General features: G+C 45.4%; 2 protein-coding genes across 2 annotated transcripts; both read left to right on the forward strand.

The window, feature by feature from the left end:
* The first annotated feature begins 4,435 nt into the window (after positions 1-4,435).
* Positions 4,436-9,107, forward strand: LOC311428822 (zinc finger CCCH domain-containing protein 11A-like). The gene is made up of 7 exons (XM_084540089.1): positions 4,436-4,536; positions 5,839-5,891; positions 6,276-6,453; positions 6,653-6,772; positions 7,552-7,675; positions 8,106-8,308; positions 8,987-9,107. The coding sequence occupies exons 3-6, from the start codon at positions 6,400-6,402 to the stop codon at positions 8,219-8,221; spliced, it is 414 nt and encodes a 137-aa protein (XP_084396215.1). The 5' UTR covers positions 4,436-4,536; positions 5,839-5,891; positions 6,276-6,399; the 3' UTR covers positions 8,222-8,308; positions 8,987-9,107.
* A 5,002-nt stretch (positions 9,108-14,109) lies between these two features.
* On the forward strand, positions 14,110-17,029 carry LOC311428827 (zinc finger CCCH domain-containing protein 11A-like). Its single transcript, XM_084540093.1, has 3 exons — positions 14,110-14,547; positions 14,962-15,023; positions 15,568-17,029. Exons 1-3 carry the CDS (start codon positions 14,386-14,388, stop codon positions 15,833-15,835), a joined length of 492 nt encoding a protein of 163 aa, XP_084396219.1. The 5' UTR covers positions 14,110-14,385; the 3' UTR covers positions 15,836-17,029.
* The last annotated feature ends 7,646 nt before the right edge of the window (positions 17,030-24,675 follow it).

The following is a 24,675-nucleotide window of genomic DNA, read 5'->3' on the forward strand; positions in this document are numbered from 1 at the left end:
GGGAGAGCTGCTTTGTCGAACGCGGCGTGTTAAAGCACGTGCCACTGCCTGGAAGAAAAGCACGGACTTCCCTCGTGTGGGCCTTCTTCCCTAGCGATCTGTGGTTTACCTGATGGTTTCCCATAAGCTGAGAATGTTTAAAAGAAAAAAAAAAAAAACAAAAATCAAAAACCAACACCAACGTTGAGAGTGGTGAAGCAGATCCTCACGTGGGGACTCAGAATCAGCGGTGACATCACCATGCGAAGCATTGTGTGTGCTTCGGGTTGGGGCTGCTGCGAGCCTCGCAGCGGGGAGGGAGAGCGGATCCGGGGTGCCTCTGTGTCAGCCCTCTGCCCTGGTGGCTTTGTGAGCACTGAGAGTTTGACTCCTGTGTTCCCAGCTTTCGCTTCCGCACCTGCGGTGTGGCAGAGCCAGCGAGCTGCTTGCTCAGCTGGAGGAGGAAGAGGAGTGACCTCAACATTGCCGAGGTAAAGCACAATTATTGAAAAGATTTGGCAAAGATGTGGGTTGTACCAGCGCGGCTCCTGCAGGTGCAGCAGATCCTGGAGCATTGGAGAAGATAGAGAGGGTTTTCTTCATGAAAAGAATGCTGTTAAAAGTGTTTTCATGCCAGAAATTAGGATAAACGCCTCTGTTGTTTGACATCCTCTATTGAGCTGGCACATTGGCATTACAGCGTACCTGGCACGCTGTTTGTATTAAAAAAAAAAGGTATTTTATTCAGGGCAGGCCAGAAACCTGCCTTGGCACTTGCACATCGCAGCAATGCTTACAGACCCTGCATCCTGGCTGCCAGGCCAGGATCTAAATCCGATGGTGCTGTTGGTAAACTGAAGCTCAGGAAGCGCTTCTGGGTTTTTTTGTCCTTCCATGTGAATTTTTACCCTGTGAAGATGGTGTATTAAGCTATTTTCGTAACAACAAATAGGTTTAAAAGCAGTTTCAGTTTAACATCTACACGCTTGGGTGTTATTAACAGAGCTTTGTATACTGAGCTGGTGCTTGGTAGGAGAAAAAACATCAATCTTACCTGGGAAACCTGGACCCCCTCAGCTACATACTGCTATGAGGAAACTCAGATGTAAGAACACACTTAAATAACACCTCACCAGAGCTGTTGTGCTCCTGACCACCAAAGGCACCTTTTTTCCAACACCGTCGTACTGGAAGTTGATGCAGCTGGTTCCATCCGTAACGTGTGACTGTACAGTGCTGTAAAAGAACTATTTTTTCACAGCTTTGGAGAAAGTGAAGCAGAGAAAACCACGCATAACCACTGATACCTGGACCCCAAACTGCCACAGGCTGACGGTGATGCCCACTGGATATCTCCTGATACCCTGCTGCCTTCTGACTGCTCCAGCAGAAGTCCTGTTTTAATTAGCCAGCAGGTCCCTCTGAGGGAGGGACTTTGCTAAAACTCCTGCCGTAGGAAGTATCCTACGGGAGCCAAGTTGCTAAACTGATGTGTGGTTTTCCCTTAACCCCCTCACCCCTGACTTTCCAGCTCCTGACAGCACTGCCAACGTGTGCAGTGTCACCGTGTGCCAACTAGGTGCCAGCTGCCATGGTTTATATATTGTAAAATTAGTGATTTGGGACTCGTGAGCACTGAGGAGAGGCTAGCAATTGCTTAAGAGCTTTCCTTGTGTCGCTCTGGGGCAGGGAGATGGGTGAAACATCTTAGGCTTGAAAGTGATTCCCTGCAGAGTGACGTGCTCAGATCTGCACAACAGATCTGTCGTTTTGGTCACCTTATTAGATCCCTGCTTGAGAGGTTGCTTGCAAGAATCGATTCCTCTTCACCTTGATGTGTCAAGCTAAAGACAAATCTGTGCCGAAGCACTGTTTGATCAGACGAGTGCCTCAGTTCAGGATTGTTCTTTGACAGCTACAGAAACAGCAGGACGATCAGCGCCTTCAGGAACAGATGAATTTGATCTTGAGGCTGTCGTAAAACAGGTCCCTGAAGTCTGAAGACTGTTCAAATAGTTTGGGCCAGCAAGGAGCAGCTGTACGTGGCGGCTGCGGTAACTCGGGGCTCCGAGTCTCAGAGAGCGTGGTGAAAGGTGACCCCCAGCTGGCTGCTGGAGGAAGCTGAGGCAGCGTTCAGCTCTAACCTTTGCCTTCTTGGCTGGCATCTTTGCACTCCTGCTGTCAGTGGGTGTTGAGTGTCCTTCCCGGCAGCCTCAGAACGTGCCCTCAGATGTAGGCAGCATTTAGCAGCTAGAATTCCCTCAAATAGAAAGAGTACAAATGATGCGTTTTCTGCTTTTGCTTTGGAACTCTTAGCTTGAGGTTTTCCTGCAGGCCATGAGGTTTCTTGCAGCAGCAGGGATGAGTTGTGTTAGCAAGAGGCTGTTCTGTGCTTCGACTGTGGGAAGATGAATGGTTACGTGTGCACCGTTAAATATAACTTGACACCTAGCACACCGCACTTGCAGCCTGTGGGGTGCTTTAACAAGCAGGTAAATCAGCAGAGGCTGTTTTGCAGCCGGGGTGATGCTGGGTGATTAAAAAGCAGGGGCAGAACAAGGAGTTTCTAGTGTTTGTTCTTGCTTGTCATCCGACTCTCCACTTCCACTGTTCTTTAAAAAAAAACAAAAACAAACAAACAAACAAATAAAAAAAAAAAAAAACAAGCAAGGGGTAAGCATCTTAATATCTTTATTATAAATGGAAGGCACAAAAGAGGCCAGCAACAGAGACTGTCCAAGAGAAATGCTTTGTGCTTTATAAACAAACAAGGAAGTACCCTTAGGTGGGTGTGATAATCCTCCTCTAATGCGTTTTTGGGGTGCAAAAATAGATTTGTTCCTTTCTTGCTCTTCTCTGCAGGACAAAGGCAGAATAGGCACTGCAAAGTTAGACCAGGGAGGTCAGTTTGTTCCGTACTGAGAAAGACAAGCCTGTAAAACAAACTAGACAGATTTTCTTTGTACTATTCATCTTCCTTCAGCAAAGGCAAAGCTTATGACACTTGTTGGTGTGTATTTCCAGACCCCCAGCTACTGGCACTGTAGCGCATCTCTAATTCTTTGGTACAAAAGGTTCAAAATCTCTTAATGCAAAAATTTTACCAGCACCCTGGAGCAAAAAAAAAAGAAATCTAAAACCCTTACCAACTTCTATTACAGACCTGCTGAGTGCACCAGAGTTACTCATTTTTATTCAGGCTTTCAGGGGCAACTTCAGTTGGTTTAGCGCTTGGATTGCTATGTTGGCAGATGTCAGTTTAAAAAAAAAAAAAGCTTTTGAGGTCCTTTTTAAAATGAGACTGCTTTTTTGGAATTTGGAATACTGCAAGGTATCGTTGGTTTTGCTTTCTTCCCATTCCTTAGACCAGATCCATTCAGATTCTGAACAGCGTTCCCGGTGTGTTCAGGAAAATGGAAGGCAACAAGCAAAATGATGAGCTCCTTGGGCAGTCAAAAGAGCTAAATCTGGAGAGTGTTTTGAGTCAAACTTCCATGCTAAGGAGCACCAGTAATTGTTAGAAGTAGCTGCAGAGGAACCTGCATGGCACTGGGTGTATTTCTGAAGGTGCTAAAGGTCCGAAGTGACGATTCCTATCCATACTAAAGAAGAGAAGGAAACCTTGCACTTAACTACTGTTTTTATTCCCTTTGTCCAGCAGTCAAAAGCAGTAACTAATATGAGAACCCAACTTTTCCTCTCTTTATTTTAGATTTGGGAAAATTCCCTGCCAAAACAATATTTCCTGGAAAATTCACTAGTGTTTGTGTGAGTAAAAGCTTCCAACCTTTTATTATTAATTTGTAAGAACTATTTCATCCACTTTTGTCCAGAAGAGTCAGAAATAATTTGCACAGAAATGTGCAGCGTTTTAATGAAAGGATTCAGAATCACTCTGAATTGAACTTTATCTGGTCTGGTTGCAGGTTTTGTGACATTTAGTGTCTTTAAAAAAAAAAAAAAATCAAAATTTCTGACTTCATATCAGAAAAAAAGAAAAAAAAATGCTTGTGGCGAAATAAAATCTGTTGCAGCTCTGCTCATCGAAAACTCATTGGCTGTTAAATTGGACCTAAGTCGTCTTCTCTAACCTTTCATGATCCTGCAGCAATGGCTGATGATGGATATATGGATTAGGGAACAGCACGTGATGGCAAACCTGTGGTATTTGCTACTGTACTGGGTTTGGCTGGAATGTTTACTTTCCCTGCAGCAGCCCATACAGTGCCGTACTCTGTACTTGTAGCAGGAACAGCAGTGTTATCACACCAGTGTTGTGTGTACTGCTGAGCAGCAGTGGCACAGCATTGGGCCTTTCTCTAACCCTCCTAGGGGGTGGGCAAAAAGGTGAGGAGAGAAACATCACTAGGGCAGCTGACCTAAACCAATCAAAGGGATATTCCATACCATGTGATGTCCCACTCAGCAATAAAAGGTGGAAACAGGAAGAAGAGGGGAGGGGTGGGCTCTCGTTGGGAAAACGTCGGTCCTCCTCTCGAACACCGGCTGCGTGCGTTGAGGCCTTGCTTCAAGGACGTGGTCAATCATGGCTCATTTGTGGGAAGTAGAGAGTAATTTCTTTCCTCTGCACTTCCATATAGCCTTCATTTATTTTGTTTGTTTGTTTTCCTCCCTTCTTTTTATTTTTCCTTTTCCCCTTTCCCTTTTTATTTCCCCTTAGTTAAATTGTTTAGTTCATGGTAGTCTTTATTTAATTATTATAATTTTTTCCCTTTAATTAAATTATCCTTATCTCAACCCGTGAGTTGTTCTTTGCTTTACTTCTCCCCCTCCTCATCTAAAGGAGGGGGAGTGAGAGAGCGGTTGTGGGGTTTAGCTGCTCAGCACGGTAAAACCACCACAGCTACAGCGCAGAAAGAAAAACCAAATTGCTTCCAAAAAATCAAAGTAATTCAAAATCCTTGGTATCATGCAGCCGTGCCACTGGCAAAGTGAGCATTCCCCTGCCTCTCAAAGCTTGCTGTACCCTTGATCTGCTGTCTTGCTGCTGTTAATTGATTGCAACTCTACATGTCTGATCAGGGCTACGAGTTGTTCTCGATATGGAGATCATACAACATCTACTGTGCACGCTTGTGTGTATAGATATGTTTATCCTGTATGCATGTACATCCGTATGCATATTTGTGTGCTGGCCCCCAGATCCCTCATGTTACAAAGCATCGGCCTCGAAGGCATACTCATCAAAATCTTTTGCAGAGCCTCCATTTTTTTCTAGTTCCCTCAAAATGAGAGAATTTTTACGCGCTCTCTGTGTCGAAAAGGCAAAAATTCTGATTTTCAGTGTCGCTCTCGCTAACTTTCTCTCACTCCCTCCTCGTGTGTGTATAAACACAGATGTGTGTATGCGTATGCACATCTGTGGATTTAGATGCACTGGTATGTTTTTTGCTGTACAGGTAATAAAGACGGGGAAAGGTTTTTGTGTTTTCTTAATAGGTGAAGAAATCTTGAAGACCAGAGATTGGAACATGCTGAATTTTAAATTAAAAAAAAAAAAAGAAAAAAAAAGTTAAATTGTCCGGCTGTGGAAGATGGAGCCTCATTTTTGCAGCCACTTTGAATCACGAGTTCATCTCTAAATGCGCTGTTTTTTTTTTTGTTTTTGTTTTGTTTTGGTTTTTGTTTTTTATTTTTTTGAAGAGCTAACTAACCGTGGCTGCATCCAGTCTGAGAGAGCATTCAAATGGACTTGCTTCCTCTCTTAGTTATAAGCTGTTTAAAAGCGCATCCTATGTTTGAATTGTGGATGAGAGGTTCCCTTGGCAAAGTGAGGAGGAAAATTCTTCCTACCCCTTTATTATTAATTCACGGATTCAGTCTTGGTTCGGCCTACAGGAGCAGTTAACTGGAAGCCTTTGAAGATCGATAACTTTGCTGAGGTTGTCCAGGTAGGTGAAATCGAAGACCCACAGGGCCTGGAACGTGCTGTTTAATGCGTCCTAACTGTGTTCTAGAGAAGTTATTTGTAGCCATAGTTGATTATTGACTTGCATGTATCATCAGGTGGTTTTTTAAGGAGTGACTCCGTTTTCAGGCTTCCAGATGTGCTCCAGGTCATATTATTGAGGATGTGGAAGAGAACGCTTGCTGACAAAGCTCCTGGCAGCTTTACAGAACTTTAATATTTAGTTAGTTCATGTAACAGCTGATTTCAAGGCTTTGCTCTCTTTGAGAGACTGATAACTTGATTTGATTAACTGAAGAAAGCTGGAAAAATGTTTGTTCCTCATTATTTTTCACTTGTTACTTTCTTTCGGGTTACTTTTAAAAAGAAGATTTCACTGATCACAAGCCAGTAGAAGACTTTCAGCCCAAGCAAGGGTGAAGACAGCTCTCTCCAAGAGCAGAGGAAGTCCCTGTGGAGAGAACCCGAGCTTGTTAGCAGAACTCGTCGGCATGTCTAAACAAGGAGACGATTGCTACTTCTATTTCTATTCTACCTGTAGCAAGGTATGGCTGGCTTTCCTTTGCTTTGCTTTTTTCTCCCCTTTTTTCAGGAAGGAGTAGATTAGGAGGAGGAAGCACACTGGTCTTTGGTTAACTTGAGAACCAGATAGATTGTGAATTCAGTTGTAGCACCATTAGGCAGCAGCATGGCCATTTTTGAGGCTGTACTCTATTTTCCTTGTTGGTTTCCTTTTGGTTCCAGGGAGACAAATGTGCCTACCGCCACTGCGAAGCTGCTCTGGGCAATGAGACGGTCTGCAAGCTGTGGCAGGAGGGTCGTTGTTTCAGGAATGTCTGCCGATTCAGACACATGGAAATTGACGTGAGTGCCTAACAATGTGTTCTCAAAATAAATCCACAAAAGCATTTTTCAGTGCCGTAGGTGTACTGATTGCGCTTTTGCAGGATAGATTTGTTTGCTTCAAAATCATACTGGTTTCTGTTACCAAGAGAGGGGGTGGGAGGAAGCAGAGGGAAATAAAATCAATGCCTTAGGTATGTCTTAGCAAGATATTTGTTTATTTTTTTTTATTAGATGCTGACAGTTTTCTCAAGAGATGCAGAATAGCTGTTAAATAGACTGCTAAAACGTGCTGGAGCAGGGGGGTAATAAACAGGCTGTTCTATCCTCATGGGAGCAGGCTTGATAATGAACTATCAGGTGTCTTCTGACCCACAGTCCTTCAGATAACGCTGTTGTAGCTGCCTGGGGTAGGAAGTGGGGAAAGTTAAAGGTGCAGCAGAACTAAGTCTCCAAGAAGTAGTTCTAGACAGGGTTAACCTAGGCAATTTCAGATGTTCTTTTTCCCTCTGAATAATCCTAGTATAATCCTAGGTGTATTAGTTTAAGCCACCCTCAAGTGATGTCTGAGAGTGCCTGTCTTCTCAAACTGAGTGATGACCAAACTAAATGTGCATAGTGGTTACAGCTTATGCAAACTTTGTGAATATGCCCAGAAATACTACACTTAACTGAGAAACTGACCTTTGGAATGCTGTTTCAGCACTGTGTTGTGACAGCTGTCACGATCTGGAGCTGTGCATCTCTTTGCAAGCCTCAGGTGCATGTTATCACGAGCTTTTCTTTCTTTCTGTCTTCAGAAAAAGCGCAGTGAGATTCCTTGCTACTGGGAGAAGCAGCCGGGAGGCTGTCAGAAAGCCAACTGTGCTTTTCATCATGCAAAGGGACGTTACATCGATGGACAATTCTTACCACCAAGCAAGAGTGAGTTTAGGTCCTTTTTCTTTAAGCGCTGAAGAATTAATTTTGAGTATTACTTAGTGGGTGCCAATCCTGTAGGGGGCGTCAGGTAACTGTTCATTTGTGAGGGCAGGAAAAGGTCTGCAGTCATAGGTGTACTGCACCGAGTGTACTGCTGGTGTTTGTTTTCTGCTTTCGTGCTCAGCTTCTCTTTGCTTTGTGTGATGTTTGCCTTGCAGTTTGCTTCCTGTTGTTTCCGCTTTTGCTGGGTGGTAGGGAGATGTGTTGTTGTTGGAAGGGAAATCATTGTTCACGGTGTAAGCAGTGATGGGATGGGCAAAAGGAGATGCTGAATTCGTTGTCTGTGCGGGTTATCTGCCTTTGCTACCATCTCTTTGCATTGTGGTCAAAGTTTTAAACTGCCATATTACCGATGATCCTCCTCTTCCTCTAGCTACACTGCCAAGTCCGCCTGAGTGCGCGGACGATGATCTGAAAGTGGCTCAGATGTCACTGCAGCAAAACAAACTTTCTGTCCAGTCAAATCCCTCTCCACAGCTAAGGGGGTGACGAAAGTGGAAAACTCTGAAAATGTCCCAAGCCCTACACACCCTCCAGTGTTAATCAATGCTGCAGATGATGATGAAGATGATGATGGTGAGCATGTTTTGGTTCTTGGAAGGAATTTGTGCTGTAAATGATTGTGTAAATCTTTGTTTCTTGAAGGAATTTGTGCTGTAAATGAATGTGTTAAATCTTTGGTTCTTGAAGGAATTTGTGCTGTAAATGAATGTGTTAAATCTTTGGTTCTTGAAGGAATTTGTGCTGTAAATGAATGTGTTAAATCTTTGGTTCTTGGAAGGAATCTGTGCTGTAAATGAGTGTATAAATCACAGATGACCTGAGGTCTGACTAGCGATAGGGCAGGCAGTCTGGCCAGGTCCCTGGTGGCTTTGTCTGGCAGTCAGTGGACAGAAGCTGAAACGTTGGAGGAAAGCTTAGAACCACTCCTGGCTTTAGCTGGTCTTTTGTGTAAAGTTCTATGTGAAACTAGGAAGGAAATTTCTTTTTTCTGTCTGAAGAGCAATGTGTTGTGTAGTAGTTAAAGCTGCAGAGAGAATCTAGAGTCCTAGATGTTTTGTCCTAGTGTATTCTACTTAGGAGTTCATCAGGTCAGTGTAGCTGTTTAAAAACAATCAAACAAACAAACAAACAAACAAAACAAAACAGCAACAAAGTTTTTTATATGAACCATGGGCTGAAGTGTCACTGCATGAGCTACGTAATCATGACCAACCTGGTCTATGCATAACTGAATCGATTTTTCCCCTTCAGACCAACTTTCTGAGGAAGGAGAAGAAACTAAAACTCCCGTCCAGCATCCAGCTGCGGAAGGCAAAAATGGATTACGGGTGATTTCCACTCGGAAAGGCAGTTCTATTACTACTAAACAAGGTATGCCAGCACCTTAGTAGGATAAATCAGAAGAACTTGACAGTTAAGTCAAAAGCAGCGTGGTGTAAAAACACAACAAAATGTAGGGGTGCTGAATGGAGTCGGTTATTTCCATGATCTCATTTCTGCCATTAATACCATCATGTGCCCATTGGGTCAGAAAGGTGAACTCCTTTTCTTTACTTTTGGAGAACAAAACAGGGCCACAGCATGGAGTTTAAATGGCTGCACGTGCAGCCTTGCAACCACTGCTGATAAGCCATATCTAACGATAGAGGGATCTAATATTGTGTAAATGGATTAAAATTAAAACTACATTTTGAACCCTGAAGGATGAAAGGAGGGGCAAAATGCCATTGGTTCTATGGCTCTTTCACTTGTGAGGAGTGTTGACAGGCTTTATTCGAAATACTTCAGAAAGTTCCTGAGCGCTAAGAAGCCTGAGGACCTGTGGTCCTCAGTGAGTGCCTCTAAGCCTGTCTCATGAACTGTTTCCTGTTTTCAGAGGGCAATCTGAATTTTGGAATAAAAACACTTGAGGAAATCAAATGGCAGAAGATGAAGGAAAAAAATAAGAGACACGGTGGTGAGTTAATATTGCCTACTTTCTTATCCTGTTCACGGCAGGTGATGGTGACTGGGAGCTGCTTGAGGGACAGACTTCCATTTTTAGCTGGGGGCATAAAGCAACCTGATTCTCAGCCAGCTGGTATTCTAAATGGGAGTCCAAAGGGCAACCAGAGGCAAATTAGTCACCTCTCTTCTTTACATGCTCTGCTTGCTGTATTTTTGACAGTAACAAATCATTTAAAGTTTTTTGTTCTTTGTGATAGTTTTTTACGTTGGGTAAACTTCCTTATGTTTTGGTTGCTCTGAACAGAAGGTTCTTCAAGATCTTCTCTTCGTCCCGTTGATTCTATGATTTTTCCTGCTCCAGAAGAGGAAAATGTCCGGACAGTGGTGAGAACTGTGACAGTGTCTTCCAAGAAAGGTAATAATGAATGCTTTTGTTTTGATTTCATTACTCCTAAACTGGAGGGTTAAGCAATAATTAAAACAATTCACCCATGTTAGCCTTCTGGTGCTGCCTTCTGTTCAAAACGTGCTTTTATGCTTAAAGTCCCTGGTTGTACTGGAAAGATTTGGTGCTCAGGTTAAGTGCAGTGGCAGGAGAAAAAAAAAAGTGTCAGTATGCCAATAGGGGGGTAACTGAAAAACAGAAGAGTAACGAGAAGAGCGAGCTGTAGAAGCCAGTGCTATATAAGAAGCAATTTCTGAAGCATTAAAGAGGCGTACAGTGGCAGGTGTGGACACAGTATGACAGGAGTTTGTGTATAAATTGTTTAGAGCTGTGCAAATGCCTTTTAAAGGGAAAAAAGTGTGGAAGTACTTTTACTTGTAGACATTCACCTTAGAAAGGAATATTTCTCAGCATTTGCACCTAAGAATATTCTGCTTGCTTATGCAGCTTTGTTCTGCACAAAGTATAGGTGTCAAGCAGACTCAGATTCACTCTCTACTATCTCAGCTGGAATTTGAAGCAAGCACTGAGACTATTAATATTTTTTTTCCATGTTAATTATAGTTAAAATATGAGTTTGTGTGGTCTAGCTGTCAAAACAGTGTCTGACTAGGGTTTTTTGGACATGGGCTAACAGGATAATATTTCTGTTGGCTACTGGTTTCTGTGAAATAGAAAAAAAAATTCCCTTTTGTTTTAGGGGAGGAACCTGTGGTTCGAGTAGATCTTGCTGATAGACAAGGAAAACGGAAAGCCTCCGCGGGTGAGAACTTTTTACGAGCTGTTACGTAGGTGCTGCCTTCTATATATGACTGCATTAAAGAGTATTTGTGATGTATGAAGGGAAAATACATTGCAGTGGAGATCTGTGTTGACGGCAGAAATGGAAAAAAAAAAAAAAAAATCATTTAGCAGCTGAAAGGCAATTCTATGAAAATATGCTTGAAAAAGAGAAGCTTATTGTTGACTGTTCTCAAACCTTCCTGCAAAGAAAAGTTCTTACAATATTCCTTGTTTTCTCTGAAGATGATGTAGGCAGCCTTCCAGTGAAGCGCAGCCTTGCTGAAAGGCTGGGGAAGAAGGTAGAGGCTCCGGGAAATGCTGACAAAGCACCCAAGAGAGAGACAGGTACTAAACGGGCATCTGGATTGGATTCCTGGGTTTCGTATTTAGTCTTTCTGTTTGTCCTTTTCCAGTGATGTTTCTTTTTGCATGTTGGCTGAGGTCGTAATCACTGGGATTCAAAGCTACCTTTCCTGTCTTGTTTTGAAATGTGAACCTGAAGTTGACATTATGCAGCCTCCCTAATTCGTTCTTTTTCTGTTTTGCAGTTCGAGTTCCCAAGTCTCTGAAGGACAGGCTGGGATTACCTCCTAAACAGACCAGTACTGAGAGAGGTAACAGCTAGATCTTAAATATGCTTTCTCCTCCGTCCTTTCCACGAACTTGGACTGCTTTCATACATCCCTACAAACTAATTTAAACGAAAACAAAGAACTGACCCCTCTTGGTTGAGTGCTGAAGCTCTTCTGACAGCCACTATCAGAACTCTGTCTCTAGGTGTGTGTTTATTTTCTACTTGTGCCTTGTCGAGGTTTTTAGCTGCTTCTGTGAACCGTTACGTACAATTAGAATAGAACCACTGCCAGGAGCAGGAATTTGAAATGCAGTCTGAAAAAGTAATAAAGTAAAGCAGCATTTCTGTGTAGCAGTTCTCTCTGGATAGGGCTGGTCTTCAAAATACAAGTGGCTCAGAGGAGGAGGAGAATGTTGTTCTAAGGATATTGTTCTAAGATGCATTATTGGGAACGCTCAAGATGAGTTTTCCTTAGTGCTCTGACAAATTTTGGAGACTTAAAATATTGCTGGACTCTCTTTAAATGTTGGTGCTTCTCCTCATTTCTTGATGATGACAGGGAAGGCTGCTAAGCCGATGGGAGAGATCCATGTGAAAACACTGGAGGAAATCCGTCGTGAGAAAGCTCTTCAGAGACGCGAACCTCAAGCCAAAGCCGAGGCTGAAGGGCACGGTAAAACTGAAGATTCCAGCGCAGGGGCAAGAGCTGCTCGTGCAGGTCGCATGCAAACTTTCTCTGAAGCCTTGTCTGAAAAAAAGAATAATCGCTTGGTAGAAGAGAAGAAAAAAGCAGGAGAATGCCATAGCAAGAGCAAAATTCAGGGTGAGTCCAAGAAGCAGCTCGCTCTGTCCGGGCCCAGCAAAGGGCAGGCGAAGGAGCCGGCAGGAAAAGTCAAGCCAGAAGGAGAAGTGCGTGTTAAAACCTTGGAAGAAATAAAGCGTGAGAAAGCTCTGCGGATGCAGCAGAGTGAAGGAGATGTGCCAGCTCCCTCAGCACAACCCGGACCTGCCCCAGCAGAGCAGAAATCTTTATGGAGCACAAAACTAACAGGTAATAAGATGCTTTAATGCCTGCCCCAGTGAGGTGCTTCCCATATTGAGCAAGTTCAGTTTGCTCAGGATCTGCTTCATGGATAAATGCTGAATGGCTTGCACATTGTAGCCTTTCTCTCTCTCTCTCATGGGACACAAGGAAATAAATGCACAAAGGAAACAAGTACCCAGCTTTCTTTATTTCTGCCGTTGACAACACTTTTTTTTGTCTTTTTTTAAAGCACCTGAAAAAGAAGAAAAGAAGGCAGTGGAATTGAACCGGCCTTTTCCTAAACTTTCCTCTGGACCTGATGTACAGGTGAGTCCTCTGTGAAGACACACATACATTCGTACAATTTCTGATAATTCTGACAAGTTTTGTTACTCACCGTGTGCCACCCTCTTGAGTGTGTTCTTACCCTTCAGCAGCTGGTAGGAGCTGCAGTGCAGTCTAAATCCTATCGCCAGCAGCATTTCCAGACAACTCTGTAATCCTCAAACTTGGAATCAGTCTGTTTATACCACAGCAAGAAAGAAACCCTGTTAGCACCAGCTGAAATCTACACAGTTAACGTGGAGGGAATTCTTTTTGTTCTTACTGACTTGATCTGTCAGACATGAAGGATTTAATACAGAAGGCCAGAGTTCTGTGTTCAAGGAAATCAATCTGTCAGTGGATACTGTATAGGGGAACTTGTATGACTTTCTGCTGCTTAAAAAGAATGTGATAAATAGATGTACAGCAGAACACCCTAGCTGTTTAAAGAAGCTTGCCATAGTGGATATTGCAGATATGTGAGACTGCGTCCATAGTAAAGCATGGCTCTTGTTACAGGCAGAATTTTATGGGAAAAAAACCAACCAACCAAACAAACAAAAAAACCAACAGTAACCTGAACGAGATTAATATGCTGTTCCACATCAAGACCATTTTGGAGGGATTGCTGATCAGATTTTCTTAACGAAATCTCCACGGATTTTATTTATTTTTTTTGTCCTACTCATGCACTACTTTTCTTTCCTTCTAGCCCACTCAGCAGAGTGGAACTCGTAAATGTCCAGAGAAGAGCTTTGAAGAGAGACGGTGGGAGAAGTGGCAGCAGAGAGAACAACAAGAGAAGCTTCGGCAGGAGGAAGCTGCTGTCAAATCTACTGCTGGCTTCTTTAATACTGAACCAGCAGGGAAAGTGGCAGCTCAATTTCAGGGCCAGGAAGCTAAAAGTAAGTGTTGAAGGTTAAGAGTTACTTAGGTTGTCTTCTGAAATACAGACAGAAGATGACAATTCTCATGCTGTAACTCTGGCTGGGTGCATTTTGCCACGCAGTGCTACGAAGCGAAGGGTGTACTTTCTTTTTCTTAGTTTGTTTCTTTTCCTGCCAGCCAGATGTTAGGTAAGGAACGGGAGACTAGAAAATGACACTACAAATGTGGACTTTGTAGAACAACTTAACTGTGGGACATCACTGCAAGGGAGAGGAAGCTGGTACAAGAGTTGCATACACTCTTGTCCTACTATAACTGCTGCTTTTTCCTTTCCTAGCGGGAGCGGGACTTTAAATATAAAAGCTGTCTATATTTGTGAACCTAGCTTGCACTTAGGATTGCTATGTGTCTGAGGTTTCCCTTGTCCTGGATTATTATTTACTGTAGCTCTTCGGTTTCTTTGTTCCTTTGTATGGCTTGTTGGTAGACAGAGTTTACTATGTGGAAAAGATTCCTGAGAATCCAGGCAATGGCGGTGTAATTGTGCTGGCCAAATGCATTTAAGTGTGTAGAAGGACTGTGGAAATGATTAAGAGAACCTGGATTTTTCCTGAGGCAGAGCAAGACTGTATCAGTTCTCTCTTCCTTTTACTCTAGCCAACTTTATGACATCTGCGAAGCCTTCGCGTGGGAAAGTCACTTTCCCCAAGAAGAAGGCACTGAAACGTAAGGCACCTGGGAGTTACCCGTCTGCCATAGCAGCTGTGGAACTACAGACTGCCTTTGATGCTGACATGATGGGACCTCCAGCCAGAAAAGCAGCCATGGTAAGGCCAGGGGCTAATGCAGCGATGGATCCCTTGTTAAATTTCTACCCTCCTCTATTTGAAAAGGTGGAAAACTCAAACGTTCTGCAGGCCTTCTGTTTCCTTAGAAATCCAGTAGCTGTCTCCAGGATGCTTGTAGAACCCTTCTGTATTTATGAGATGAATGGCACTCTTTAACCGGTACTCTGATGCTGTGATTTCTCTGGTGTGGGGGATTTTGTCCATTAATGCCATGTTCTTAAAAGACACCAGATCGTGAGTAACCTCCAGGTGAATGTGAACTTTCTTCAGGAGCACCTTGGTTTTGTATTTTGGCCACGGCTCCGCAATGCCAGAGGAGAAGCAGTGTGGAGGAAAAAGCTATTAAGGAATCTTTTACCCATGTGTCATAAATACTGTTTTGCTGCTTTCTAGGGTGTTTCAGACGTGCCGGAGCACGTCCCAGCCATCAGACTTGAAGAAAATCCCCCAAACAGGTGACAACCCCAACTTGTTCTTTTTCTTAATCAGTGTATATCCCCAGGGAAACATAAGTTCTGTCACATGTGGGAAAAAATGAGGGTTCTGAGATAATTGAAGCCAAAATCCATCAAAGGAATAAGTCACCTGAAACCACTTTCTAGCAGCTAGCAGGATTGCTTAATTAGGCTTTCTTGAAATGCTGCAAGTCAGCACAGCTTTCCGGTGACTTCTTGGGTTGTCTGAATACCTGAACGAGGATGAGGTGAAGTTCTACTTCCTCGTGAGGTGATAGATGATGAGTAGTGTCCTCTGCCTTTTGGTCCTCAAGAATGCCACCTCAACTCCAGGTGCCCTGGCTTCACAGATAAACCCCCAGACTGAAAAATGTACCTGGTAACACATCGGGCTCTAAATGTAGCCCTGGGTTGATTGATAACAATCCCTGTGTAAGATTGAAGCATAGGAGGGCTTGCCTACAGTTTTAAGAGCCGGTTTGCAGGAAAAGGATTTCCCGTTAAGAAATGGCATATCCTGATTGTTCTTTCTTGCTCTCCCAAGACCTGAAGTGCGTCTTGGAAGCCCTGAAAGATTTGAGGAGCAGATGGAGATGGATCTCGAGACCTCGACCTCAGCTTCTTCCCAGCCAGAAGAGGCACGGACACGCTGGCTGAGTTCCACAGGGAACGTGCCCTTATCTGCGGATGAAGATTTTGAGAAGCTACTTTGGGAAATCTCAGGAGGCAGACTGGAAGCCGAAATCGACTTAGACCCAGGGAAGGACGAGGATGACCTCCTCCTTGAACTCTCCGAGATGATTGACAGCTGAACTGCGTAGTCCTAGGGTATAATTAAAAAAAAAAAAAAAATTAAAACTGTTCTTCTTGTTGGATACCCCGAGGTGATCCTTTTTCTAACTGAGGCTTTGCAATGAGACTTAAAGCACAGTCCGAAGTGGTAGAAATTGGCAGGATCTGCCCTCAGTTGTCCTAAATTTCCCTGCTGGTCAGAGTTAAGGTCTTGTGCATCCATTCTGTAACTATAGGTGGTTACCTTCGATATCGAGAGGACAAAGCACTTCTTTTGGCACAGAAAGATCTCCATTGGCACGCCATGGTGGCTGCAAATCGATCTTCTGATGGAGCGATGCTCTGAAGGCTTAAATGTAAAGCTTCTTCCTTCCTCCGCCCTTGGCACAACTCGATGTTGGGCACATTGTGAAGCTTCGGTGTTCTGATTTCTCGGACAGTTGATAGCCAAATCCTGGAGTTACTATGTCAACTCTTGACTTTTACTCGTGTATGCCATTGTTTTGACTGTACCCGTGTCAGATGATGAAGCTGTAGGGGTGGGAGGGAGCAGAATCGTTGTTCCAGTGTGTTGTGGACCAAACTTGCTGCCAGGAATGGGGGTGGGGGTCAGCCCACCCAGCCTTCCTTTCAATTATCAGGGAGGATCAAATGGTGAAAAGCAGCAGCTCTGCCATGCGGCTCCACTACCCCCACTCCCTTCTCTTGTGCTATACCAAAGTTCCCCCAGGCTTTGGTTGGTGCTTTTTGCCTGTGTGAGGACTCCGGGGCGAGCAGTCGGGACTCTGCCGCAGTCACAGGGTCGATGAAGGGTTGTTTAAGTGCCTCTTGGTTTTAAAAGTTGCTCCCCTGAGCTGCTGGCTCTGCTGCCTGCTACAGCAAATGTTCGGGTGCCATCAGCATCGCACTTGGGCGTGGGCACTGACCCTGCGGAGGACAGAGCTGAGATTCGGGTGTATTGTGTACCCTGCCACCAGCCATCGTTTTTTTTCCCCTAGCAGATCAATTTTGAATTATTTTCCGAACTTTTCGCGGCACGGTAGGCACTTCCCGCTATGATTTGTGAAGCTGTGGGGGCCCTCAGGCATTTGCTGCTGGCAGAGGAAAAGCGCTTGTCGAATTTGTTGTAAATACTTAATGTTTGGACAAAACCACGCGTCTCTGTGTGTGTGTGTGTGTGTGTGCTGTGACGCCCCGGCCCCACCAGGGAAAACCTCCGCCGACGAAACTGCTGCTGGAGCTCACGCAGGCCTTCATCGTGCCGAAGGACTTCACGGGGACTTCTGCCGGCTCAGAAATGGGGGAGAAAGAGCAAACTCAGGAGGAGGAGAGCTCAGAGACTGCGCCCACCTGCCCTCGCTTTCCCTTCACCCCAAGAAGCCCTGTTCTACCATCAGCCTTCGCCTCTTCTGCCTGCGGTGCTGGGAGCGGGAGCGGCGAGGCGGCAGCAGCCATGGCGTACCGCGGGCAGGGCCAGAAGGTGCAGAAGGTGATGGTGCAGCCCATCGTATCCTTCCTGCGGCTGGGGGGTGCCGGGGAGGTGGGTGGGGGGCGGCTCGGACCTCAGGGGGCTCGGCCCGGGCCTTGAGGCCTTGTCGCGGGGCCCTGAGGCCTCGCTGTGGGGTTTGGGGCCTTGTCCCGAGCCCGGAACTGTCGTCCCCGTGCTGAGCCCTTAACGCAGCGCCCCAGAACCTCATCTTCCGCTACCTGCAGAACGTGAGTACCGCGGGGAGGGGGCGGGGATGGGGATTTGGGGAGTGTGGGGGGAGTGGGGAGGGTCTGGGGATTCCCCTCGGTGAGTTTTCGGCTCCTGGCTGTGTCCCGGGACGGGTTTGTGGGGGATGGAGAGCTGTGCGGTGTGCTGGTGGGCACAAGGAGCCCGGCATTTCCCCCTCGTGTAGCCGGGCGTGCAGGGGTGTTCCCTTGTGACTGGAAACGTGTTCTTCACCAAACGTGTAGTATTCACCCGATGGTATAACGCTCAAATGTCAGATTGCACATTGGAACTGCCCCTGAGAGTTGCTCCTCGGAGCGTTTGGGAGCTGTCGTGGCTGTGGCTAGCAGGTATTTCTGAACACATGAGAGAACAAAAGTGCTCAGTGTTTGTGGCCCGACTTACTCTCCTCCTTCGTTCTGCAGAGGTCGAGGATCCAGGTGTGGCTCTATGAGCAGGTGAACATGCGGATAGAAGGCTGCATCATCGTGAGTATCCGCACGTCCCCATGTTACATCTTTCATTTTGCCTCATTCACAATCGTGTTTTTTGGTCAAGAAAAGTTATCACAAGGAAAAAGAGATTTGTACTTCTCTGCCTTTCCCCTCGCCCTGCCCTTCCCTCCCGCTCCTGAGCTCTTCGTCAGGCCTTGCTGGGCCCTCTGTCCGGCTGTCTGTCCGTCCATCCGAACCTCTGGCCATCTGTCCCACCACCCTGCCCCGTCCCTGCCCTCTCCCTAAGGAAGCAAAGAGTCCCCGGTCTGCCTTCATGGGGGGGTTGGGGGGGGGGGGAGGGAGAGGGGAGGTTCTGCTGAGAAAAAAATGAAAGATTTCCCCCTTAACGGGCGCCTTGCTAGTTCTTTCGAGTTCCAACCTTCTGCCTTCCTTCCGTAGCAGTGCCTCTAAGGGGTGCGCTGTAAGGCAGCCCTCATCTGGCGCGTTGCTCCTCCGTTCCCCCAAGGAACTGCCTTCAGGATCTGACTAACTCTGGATGCACCCGGTTGTCGCCTTAATTTCTCCTTTAGCTTGCTGAAAACAAGCCGGTTGGGTGACCTTTTGCGTTTCTCGCTTAAAATTTGGATCGAGGAGGTCTGTGTTTCCTTACGCTGATGTCCACGCTGAAGGTGCAGAAGGGTTCCGTGCTGTTGCTTGGGTCAGCCTTGTTGCCAGGTTTGGAATGTTTAGCCTACCGGTGCTTCGGTGCTGTTGGGCTGCACTCAGAGTGTGAGCTCTGGGCGTTATTTCTCAAATACTGCGTTATTTGAGCGTACAGACCCGAGATATTCTGCGGAGAGGTGATTTAAGGCACGTCAGAACCACCGCTGCGGCGTGTGCCAGCGTCGGACGCCCGTTCGAGTGATCGGGCGGAGCAGGTGAATTGAATTTGGTGCTGGGTGGCGAGGTGGTGTTGGGGGAAGAGCTAGGCTAAGGAGAGCTTCCTCTTGCTCTGCCCCTTCCCATCTCAAATGGCCGCTTCCTGGGGAGATGGGTTCGTTGGGAGGTTAACTACAACGTTACAGTGGGGATGAGGAATCACCTTTAGTCCCGTAGGTATTTGCTGCCAGGCCGCAGCGTTGATTTCAGAAATTGTATTTAAAAAAGGGAAAAGAAAGGAAAGATGTATTCTTTAACATACTCTCTTTTCTCGGAGAGTAGATGGAGGAGCTTCAGCCGTGCCCTTCCTCCGGAAACGATTCCCAGTGTCTGCTCAGACACTGAGGAGGAAAATGGAGGAGAGCCACCCGATAGAAATAAAGGAAAGAAGGGGTCATGGATTAAGGGAAAAGCACTACTTAAAAAATTGGTGCTCTCTAAAAACGGGTTAAGGGTTTGGGACCTGCAGGTGCTGCCTACACCTGTGTGCGTTGCAGTCGTGCCTGTTGCCACTGAGCAAAACGGGGAGAGCTGCTTTGTCGAACGCGGCGTGTTAAAGCACGTGCCACTGCCTGGAAGAAAAGCACGGACTTCCCTCGTGTGGGCCTTCTTCCCTAGCGATCTGTGGTTTACCTGATGGTTTCCCATAAGCTGAGAATGTTTAAAAGAAAAAAAAAAAAAACAAAAATCAAAAACCAACACCAACGTTGAGAGTGGTGAAGCAGATCCTCACGTGGGGACTCAGAATCAGCGGTGACATCACCATGCGAAGCATTGTGTGTGCTTCGGGTTGGGGCTGCTGCGAGCCTCGCAGCGGGGAGGGAGAGCGGATCCGGGGTGCCTCTGTGTCAGCCCTCTGCCCTGGTGGCTTTGTGAGCACTGAGAGTTTGACTCCTGTGTTCCCAGCTTTCGCTTCCGCACCTGCGGTGTGGCAGAGCCAGCGAGCTGCTTGCTCAGCTGGAGGAGGAAGAGGAGTGACCTCAACATTGCCGAGGTAAAGCACAATTATTGAAAAGATTTGGCAAAGATGTGGGTTGTACCAGCGCGGCTGCTGCAGCTGCAGCAGATCCTGGAGCATTGGAGAAGATAGAGAGGGTTTTCTTCATGAAAAGAATGCTGTTAAAAGTGTTTTCATGCCAGAAATTAGGATAAACGCCTCTGTTGTTTGACATCCTCTATTGAGCTGGCACATTGGCATTACAGCGTACCTGGCACGCTGTTTGTATTAAAAAAAAAAGGTATTTTATTCAGGGCAGGCCAGAAACCTGCCTTGGCACTTGCACATCGCAGCAATGCTTACAGACCCTGTATCCTGGCTGCCAGGCCAGGATCTAAATCCGATGGTGCTGTTGGTAAACTGAAGCTCAGGAAGCGCTTCTGGGTTTTTTTGTCCTTCCATGTGAATTTTTACCCTGTGAAGATGGTGTATTAAGCTATTTTCGTAACAACAAATAGGTTTAAAAGCAGTTTCAGTTTAACATCTACACGCTTGGGTGTTATTAACAGAGCTTTGTATACTGAGCTGGTGCTTGGTAGGAGAAAAAACATCAATCTTACCTGGGAAACCTGGACCCCCTCAGCTACATACTGCTATGAGGAAACTCAGATGTAAGAACACACTTAAATAACACCTCACCAGAGCTGTTGTGCTCCTGACCACCAAAGGCACCTTTTTCCAACACCGTCGTACTGGAAGTTGATGCAGCTGGTTCCATCCGTAACGTGTGACTGTACAGTGCTGTAAAAGAACTATTTTTTCACAGCTTTGGAGAAAGTGAAGCAGAGAAAACCACGCATAACCACTGATACCTGGACCCCAAACTGCCACAGGCTGACGGTGATGCCCACTGGATATCTCCTGATACCCTGCTGCCTTCTGACTGCTCCAGCAGAAGTCCTGTTTTAATTAGCCAGCAGGTCCCTCTGAGGGAGGGACTTTGCTAAAACTCCTGCCGTAGGAAGTATCCTACGGGAGCCAAGTTGCTAAACTGATGTGTGGTTTTCCCTTAACCCCCTCACCCCTGACTTTCCAGCTCCTGACAGCACTGCCAACGTGTGCAGTGTCACCGTGTGCCAACTAGGTGCCAGCTGCCATGGTTTATATATTGTAAAATTAGTGATTTGGGACTCGTGAGCACTGAGGAGAGGCTAGCAATTGCTTAAGAGCTTTCCTTGTGTCGCTCTGGGGCAGGGAGATGGGTGAAACATCTTAGGCTTGAAAGTGATTCCCTGCAGAGTGACGTGCTCAGATCTGCACAACAGATCTGTCGTTTTGGTCACCTTATTAGATCCCTGCTTGAGAGGTTGCTTGCAAGAATCGATTCCTCTTCACCTTGATGTGTCAAGCTAAAGACAAATCTGTGCCGAAGCACTGTTTGATCAGACGAGTGCCTCAGTTCAGGATTGTTCTTTGACAGCTACAGAAACAGCAGGACGATCAGCGCCTTCAGGAACAGATGAATTTGATCTTGAGGCTGTCGTAAAACAGGTCCCTGAAGTCTGAAGACTGTTCAAATAGTTTGGGCCAGCAAGGAGCAGCTGTACGTGGCGGCTGCGGTAACTCGGGGCTCCGAGTCTCAGAGAGCGTGGTGAAAGGTGACCCCCAGCTGGCTGCTGGAGGAAGCTGAGGCAGCGTTCAGCTCTAACCTTTGCCTTCTTGGCTGGCATCTTTGCACTCCTGCTGTCAGTGGGTGTTGAGTGTCCTTCCCGGCAGCCTCAGAACGTGCCCTCAGATGTAGGCAGCATTTAGCAGCTAGAATTCCCTCAAATAGAAAGAGTACAAATGATGCGTTTTCTGCTTTTGCTTTGGAACTCTTAGCTTGAGGTTTTCCTGCAGGCCATGAGGTTTCTTGCAGCAGCAGGGATGAGTTGTGTTAGCAAGAGGCTGTTCTGTGCTTCGACTGTGGGAAGATGAATGGTTACGTGTGCACCGTTAAATATAACTTGACACCTAGCACACCGCACTTGCAGCCTGTGGGGTGCTTTAACAAGCAGGTAAATCAGCAGAGGCTGTTTTGCAGCCGGGGTGATGCTGGGTGATTAAAAAGCAGGGGCAGAACAAGGAGTTTCTAGTGTTTGTTCTTGCTTGTCATCCGACTCTCCACTTCCACTGTTCTTTAAAAAAAAACAAAAACAAACAAACAAACAAATAAAAAAAAAAAAAAACAAGCAAGGGGTAAGCATCTTAATATCTTTATTATAAATGGAAGGCACAAAAGAGGCCAGCAACAGAGACTGTCCAAGAGAAATGCTTTGTGCTTTATAAACAAACAAGGAAGTACCCTTAGGTGGGTGTGATAATCCTCCTCTAATGCGTTTTTGGGGTGCAAAAATAGATTTGTTCCTTTCTTGCTCTTCTCTGCAGGACAAAGGCAGAATAGGCACTGCAAAGTTAGACCAGGGAGGTCAGTTTGTTCCGTACTGAGAAAGACAAGCCTGTAAAACAAACTAGACAGATTTTCTTTGTACTATTCATCTTCCTTCAGCAAAGGCAAAGCTTATGACACTTGTTGGTGTGTATTTCCAGACCCCCAGCTACTGGCACTGTAGCGCATCTCTAATTCTTTGGTACAAAAGGTTCAAAATCTCTTAATGCAAAAATTTTACCAGCACCCTGGAGCAAAAAAAAAAGAAATCTAAAACCCTTACCAACTTCTATTACAGACCTGCTGAGTGCACCAGAGTTACTCATTTTTATTCAGGCTTTCAGGGGCAACTTCAGTTGGTTTAGCGCTTGGATTGCTATGTTGGCAGATGTCAGTTTAAAAAAAAAAAAAGCTTTTGAGGTCCTTTTTAAAATGAGACTGCTTTTTTGGAATTTGGAATACTGCAAGGTATCGTTGGTTTTGCTTTCTTCCCATTCCTTAGACCAGATCCATTCAGATTCTGAACAGCGTTCCCGGTGTGTTCAGGAAAATGGAAGGCAACAAGCAAAATGATGAGCTCCTTGGGCAGTCAAAAGAGCTAAATCTGGAGAGTGTTTTGAGTCAAACTTCCATGCTAAGGAGCACCAGTAATTGTTAGAAGTAGCTGCAGAGGAACCTGCATGGCACTGGGTGTGTTTCTGAAGGTGCTAAAGGTCCGAAGTGACGATTCCTATCCATACTAAAGAAGAGAAGGAAACCTTGCACTTGACTACTGTTTTTATTCCCTTTGTCCAGCAGTCAAAAGCAGTAACTAATATGAGAACCCAACTTTTCCTCTCTTTATTTTAGATTTGGGAAAATTCCCTGCCAAAACAATATTTCCTGGAAAATTCACTAGTGTTTGTGTGAGTAAAAGCTTCCAACCTTTTATTATTAATTTGTAAGAACTATTTCATCCACTTTTGTCCAGAAGAGTCAGAAATAATTTGCACAGAAATGTGCAGCGTTTTAATGAAAGGATTCAGAATCACTCTGAATTGAACTTTATCTGGTCTGGTTGCAGGTTTTGTGACATTTAGTGTCTTTAAAAAAAAAAAAAATCAAAATTTCTGACTTCATATCAGAAAAAAAGAAAAAAAAATGCTTGTGGCGAAATAAAATCTGTTGCAGCTCTGCTCATCGAAAACTCATTGGCTGTTAAATTGGACCTAAGTCGTCTTCTCTAACCTTTCATGATCCTGCAGCAATGGCTGATGATGGATATATGGATTAGGGAACAGCACGTGATGGCAAACCTGTGGTATTTGCTACTGTACTGGGTCTGGCTGGAATGTTTACTTTCCCTGCAGCAGCCCATACAGTGCCGTACTCTGTACTTGTAGCTGGAACAGCAGTGTTATCACACCAGTGTTGTGTGTACTGCTGAGCAGCAGTGGCACAGCATTGGGCCTTTCTCTAACCCTCCTAGGGGGTGGGCAAAAAGGTGAGGAGAGAAACATCACTAGGGCAGCTGACCTAAACCAATCAAAGGGATATTCCATACCATGTGATGTCCCACTCAGCAATAAAAGGTGGAAACAGGAAGAAGAGGGGAGGGGTGGGCTCTCGTTGGGAAAACGTCGGTCCTCCTCTCGAACACCGGCTGCGTGCGTTGAGGCCTTGCTTCAAGGACGTGGTCAATCATGGCTCATTTGTGGGAAGTAGAGAGTAATTTCTTTCCTCTGCACTTCCATATAGCCTTCATTTATTTTGTTTGTTTGTTTTCCTCCCTTCTTTTTATTTTTCCTTTTCCCCTTTCCCTTTTTATTTCCCCTTAGTTAAATTGTTTAGTTCATGGTAGTCTTTATTTAATTATTATAATTTTTTCCCTTTAATTAAATTATCCTTATCTCAACCCGTGAGTTGTTCTTTGCTTTACTTCTCCCCCTCCTCATCTAAAGGAGGGGGAGTGAGAGAGCGGTTGTGGGGTTTAGCTGCTCAGCACGGTAAAACCACCACAGCTACAGCGCAGAAAGAAAAACCAAATTGCTTCCAAAAAATCAAAGTAATTCAAAATCCTTGGTATCATGCAGCCGTGCCACTGGCAAAGTGAGCATTCCCCTGCCTCTCAAAGCTTGCTGTACCCTTGATCTGCTGTCTTGCTGCTGTTAATTGATTGCAACTCTACATGTCTGATCAGGGCTACGAGTTGTTCTCGATATGGAGATCATACAACATCTACTGTGCACGCTTGTGTGTATAGATATGTTTATCCTGTATGCATGTACATCCGTATGCATATTTGTGTGCTGGCCCCCAGATCCCTCATGTTACAAAGCATCGGCCTCGAAGGCATACTCATCAAAATCTTTTGCAGAGCCTCCATTTTTTTCTAGTTCCCTCAAAATGAGAGAATTTTTACGCGCTCT

This window comes from Aythya ferina (assembly GCF_964211825.1).
Source record: "Aythya ferina genome assembly, contig: HAP1_SCAFFOLD_152, whole genome shotgun sequence".
Classification (NCBI taxonomy): domain Eukaryota; kingdom Metazoa; phylum Chordata; class Aves; order Anseriformes; family Anatidae; genus Aythya; species Aythya ferina.

Coding starts and splice junctions, on each gene's coding strand:
- LOC311428822 (XM_084540089.1), top strand. CDS start 6,400: ATGTCTAAACAAGGAGACGATTGCTACTTCTATTTCTATTCTACCTGT. Junction 6,454..6,652: donor TCTATTCTACCTGTAGCAAG/GTATGGCTGGCT, acceptor TTTTGGTTCCAG/GGAGACAAATGTGCCTACCG. Junction 7,676..8,105: donor ATTCTTACCACCAAGCAAGA/GTGAGTTTAGGT, acceptor CTCTTCCTCTAG/CTACACTGCCAAGTCCGCCT.
- LOC311428827 (XM_084540093.1), top strand. CDS start 14,386: ATGACATCTGCGAAGCCTTCGCGTGGGAAAGTCACTTTCCCCAAGAAG. Junction 14,548..14,961: donor CAGCCAGAAAAGCAGCCATG/GTAAGGCCAGGG, acceptor GCTGCTTTCTAG/GGTGTTTCAGACGTGCCGGA. Junction 15,024..15,567: donor GAAGAAAATCCCCCAAACAG/GTGACAACCCCA, acceptor TGCTCTCCCAAG/ACCTGAAGTGCGTCTTGGAA.